Here is a 4,941-nt window from a genome sequence, read left to right on the forward strand (position 1 = left end):
GCTATTTTTTGGTTGCAGCCGTCATTGTTGTTTGGCGGGCCAGGCTGGATTTGAACCCGCCACCTTGGGTGTACATGGCTGGCGCCTTAGCCACTTGAGCCACAGGCGCCGAGCCTATTTCGGGGAAATTTTACAAGTCAAGTGTTTGGATCCCAAACCCTTCCTTCCATCAGTCTTTCTCTCCTCAGTAAAAGGCATCCCTGTTGACCCATCTCTTTCCTTTATCTCATTACTCTCTCTACTACCCTAACGTGCAATCCATAAGAAAGTTTTGGCTCTTTCTCTGCACCTTTACTGCTACCAATGTTGATTGAACCACCAATGTCTGGAGTTCCTGTTTAGTGCCATATCTTCAAGTTCTCACAGAAATGCTTGGCACTGAACAGGCAGTCAGTTACGAGCTGGAAGAATGAATTAGTGATCTGATGGAGAAAGTCATACCATGTGTGTAAAAATTCTGTTAAAAATACCTTTTATGTTGGAAATGTCAATATTGAGCTGTCCGAGTTTCTCGCATGTTTTCTCTACACACTCATAGACAGACTGAAGAATTTCCTTAGGATCTTGTTCCACCCATCTTTGAACAAAAGAATGCACTGGATTACTCAACAGGAAAGCAATATAAATGTAATTTAATCCTATAGAAATGTTAATTTGAGGGTGTGGCTGGTATCTAAATTAAAGAAAATCAGATAAGCAGAGCAACTGGTATCCTAAATTCTAAAGTAATAGTTTAAAGAAAAGCCTACTTCCCTACATTTTAATTTTTCTTCATATAGTAATTAATTACTTTAAAGGAGCCCACTAACAGCAGTCCACAAATAGCAAATATTCCACCTATTTTAAAATTATTTTTTTCAAGTCCAATATGAAATTAGTTTCCTTAATTCTTCATATTCTGTAGGTTTGATTAATTTTAATAAATTAGGTGCATGTTTCACTAGTGAATAGTTATTTCTAAGTAGACAGAAATGTATTTATTATTATTATTATTTTGCGACATTGCCTCACTCTGTTGCCCCAGGCTAGAGTGCTGTGGCATCAGCCTAGCTCACAGCAACCTGAAACTCCTGGGTTCAAGTGATCCTCCTAGCCTTCCAAGTAGCTGGAACTACAGCCACCCACCACAATGCCCAGCTAATTTTTCTATTTTTTCTTTAGAGATGGGGGAGGGGGTCTTACTCTTGCTCAGGCTGGTCTTGAACTCTTGAGCTCAAGGGATTCTCCCACCTCAGCCTCCCATAGTAGTAGGATTATAAGAGGTGTGAGCTACCTAGCTTCATATTAATTATTCTTGAGAATTATAGATGTGTAAAGCAAAAGGAATTCTGCAATGTTAAATAAGTATTTGCCACTTCTTTCCCGAAATGTTTGGTTGGAATTTAATAAAAAACAATTTTAACTCCTAATAGCTCTTTCATGTAGAGTAATTTAAACTCCTAATTAACTCTTTCAGACCCAATCTCAGTGCAATTTGGAGAAGGGACCAGGGCCTCAGAAGGATGAAAACCTGATAATAAATGAGAAGGACGAGAAGCCTGAGAGAAATAAATGGTAATTTGAGGAAGCCAAAATACAGACTTGACACAAAGTAAAAGAATCCCACCCTAGGATCTGGAAGTAGCAAGAAAATTCCAACTGCCTTTCTTCTCTGCGTTCCTCAGGCCTGACTAGATGGTTCCCTTCCCTGAATTTTGAGTTCTAACTTCTCTCTTTTTAAAAACTCAATTTTCTTCCATATATTTCTAATTTTTATCCCATTATGACCCAGGCATCCTCTTTCCAAATTACACTGGGATCAGGCCTGTGGACAGTGCTAATGCTGCTACCATACCGAAGGATTTTATTATTAAACAAAGGAACTTGCTAAAAAATAGAACATTTTTTCATGGAAAGAAAATAATACAATTTGGTAAGATATTAATTTTTTTTTCTTTTTCTTAAATTGTAAACTTTACAGTGAAATGCACAGATCTGAAGTATACAATTTGCTGAGTTTTGGCTCGGCGCCTGTGGCTCAAGCGGCTAAGGCGCCAGCCACATACACCTAAGGTGGCGGGTTCGAATCCCCAGCCCGGGCCCGCCAAACAACAATGATGGCTGCAACCAAAAAAAAATGGCCGGGCGTTGTGGCGGGCGCCTATAGTCCCAGCTACTTGGGAGGCTGAGGCAGGAGACTCGCTTGAGCCCAGGAGTTGGAGGTTGCTGTGAGCGTGATGCCACGGCACTCTACCCAGGGGGATAGCTTGAGGCTCTGTCTCAAAAAAAAAAAAACAAAAAAAAAAAAAACAAAACAATTTGCTGAGTTTTGACAAATGGAAATACCAATCTAAACCAACACCCCAGTCAAGATGTAGAATATTTTCATCCACCTAGAGAGTTCTTTCATTTTCCTTTCGAATCAACTACACACCCCATTGGCAAACCACTTTTCTGATTTCCATTATCCTAGAACTTCAGATAAATGGGGCCATGTAGTATATACTCTTTTGTGTCCAACTGTTTTCACAATCTATAATATCAATGTTATTGCATGTATCCATTCACTTTTTAAAAATTACTGAATAGTATTCCATCATTGTCCATTCTGCTGATGACAGACAAGTTGGGCTGTTTCTAGTTTGGGGCTACCATGAACAAAGTGGCTACAAACATGAACAGGTAAGCCTTTCTATGGACATATGCTTTTATTTCTCTTGGATAAATTCCTGAGGGTAGAATGCTACAGGTGTACAGTTAACTTTACAAGAAACAGCCACATAGTTTTTCAAAGCGGGTGTTTCACAAATATCACTAGATTTTAAATAACATACTTAACATTATATTATTCACAATTACTACATATGAATAGTGTTCTCCCCCAAATGATTTTAATATGAGACAAGATATATGAATGCTGATTTTTCTTGGTAATTGGATCCTAGGACAAGGATACATGATTGCTTCTTAAAAAAACAGATATCTGCATTTTTTTTTTTGAAAAAAGACACTCATATCAGCCAAGCAGTACTTTGGCAACAATATGGACACAGTGTTAAATGACTTCAAAAATTAATTTAGAATTTCTGATATTTAATAGTCTTTTATTGTACCGCTTTATGATCTTTTCCTTTTCCATCACTGAATTCCTAAGCCATCAATTACCTACATATTTTTGCTGAGATACCAAGTTATTGCTTCTTTTCTTGACTAATACCAATCTCTCAAGTCTTCTCAGGAGGGTGTCTGGCTGAGTTTACTTCACGAATCCATAGGGCAAGTGGGATGAAGTAGAGTAACAAACATGTCTTTACATATTAAATTAGGAAACTTACCCCTCTCTTGGAAACTCTTGTTTTATTTCCACCTGATGATGACTAAGGAGTTCAGCTGTTTTCGAATTGAAAACCTGAAAAACATATTGCAATAGTAGTGTAAAAATGCAGGTATTGATCAAAGATGTTTAAAATTCGTCAGCAACTGAAGCTCTCATGAACTGATACAAAAAGTCCAATAAAATGGAATGCTGTAGAAAGATGTTTGACTTTCTCTGCAGAAGGAAGCATAAAAGTCACAAGGCAGCACTCGAAATAACTTCTGTTTAGATAAAAAGAAATTTATTGAAGATAAAGGTAAATTATGAGGCAATTCCTTACTCCTTCATAAACCAAAATAGCTCTGTGGTTACTGAAAAGTTAATACATTAACCAATTAATAATATAGATTTCTTTTAAGAGAATAGGAAAACAAAGAATAAAAGAGAGCTGACATAATGCTAATAGTGATGGTGTAGGGTTTTACTCTTTAGTTATCTTGGATGCAGAGATAAACAGATAAACAGGGATGTATACTATATGAACTCCTAAAGAAGTGCAGTGATGTATCTGGCTCTTATAGGAGGGAAATAGAGCCCTAGTGGGGGGGGAGGGGATGTATGCTGGCCCTATCCAGCTGAGTGTTCTCTGTGACATACTCATCATAAATTGCTGACCTTTGCTATAAAACATTAAAACCAATGGATGAAGACTAACAAAGAAGTACTGTATCATTTTCCATATTTTTTATGCTAGTAAATAACACTTTTTAAAATTTAGTGGGGGGATGGGAGGGGTGGGGGAGGTCAGATCAAGGGAGGGTGAATGGTAGGATCATACCTACCGTGCATATTACAAAGGTACATTTGGGATCTATTAAGTATAGAGTATAAATGTCTTACCACAATAATCAAATAAACAAGATGAGGTATGTATTAACCAGTGCAATGTAAATGTTCCTAATTCTATATGAAATCACCACATTGTACCCCATAAATGCATTAATGTATACATGATCTATGTGTTTATGATTTAAAAAAAATTAAAATAAAAAATCTGGTAACTTTTTTGGTACGTATTGTTTTCCACCTTGTAATACCTATACTTGACGAGCAAAGTACTTACTCTTTCAGGCTAAGGATGCATATTTTAATTAAAATTAACTTCCAAAATCACTGTACTTACAGCAGTAAGGTCACTTCCAATTAGTTGGGAAAGTGTTCGCATGCCTAGATTTCCTGTGGGAGAAAATTACCTGTTCAAAGCAGACTAAGAAAAGAGAAAGTAATGAATGAGTCCGCAACTTGCTGCCTTCCTCACTCTCCCATACACCTCCTTTCCTGGAGGAAATAATAAGCATAATGAAAGCAAGAGGGCAAATTCCGAAGTCCTTTGAGTAGAAAACATCTTACAAGTCAAAGGTTAACTTGATCCTTATAAATAAAAGCACTAGGAAGAACCCCATGTACTAGCCCTGTGATTTACAACTTAGTGTTAGGGTAGGTCTCCAGGAGGCCAGTTCCATTTGTCCTGTTTTATTTGCTGAAGTGTCTAGAATAATGCTTGACACAGAGGTGGTGCTCAATAAATATTTGTTGAATGTCTGGAAAATATGGTCTATTATAGGTACTTATTATTTTTTTTTTTT

General features: G+C 37.1%; 1 protein-coding gene across 7 annotated transcripts in view; it reads right to left on the minus strand.

Annotated features, from left to right (window-relative positions):
* GK (glycerol kinase) overlaps nucleotides 1–4,941 on the minus strand; it is a 78,224-nt gene that overhangs the window by 63,505 nt on the left and 9,778 nt on the right. For all 7 annotated transcript variants that reach the window (XM_012807602.2, XM_012807598.2, XM_012807599.2 and 4 more), the window contains exons 2-3: nucleotides 3,315–3,388; nucleotides 471–577 (exon numbers count right to left, since the gene is read on the minus strand). In XM_012807602.2, coding sequence (XP_012663056.1) covers nucleotides 471–577; nucleotides 3,315–3,388 — 181 coding nt within the window. The remainder of the gene's footprint in view (nucleotides 1–470; nucleotides 578–3,314; nucleotides 3,389–4,941) is intronic.

This window comes from Otolemur garnettii, unplaced genomic scaffold, assembly GCF_000181295.1.
Source record: "Otolemur garnettii isolate 467f Iridium unplaced genomic scaffold, OtoGar3 scaffold00072, whole genome shotgun sequence".
Classification (NCBI taxonomy): Eukaryota; Metazoa; Chordata; class Mammalia; order Primates; family Galagidae; genus Otolemur; species Otolemur garnettii.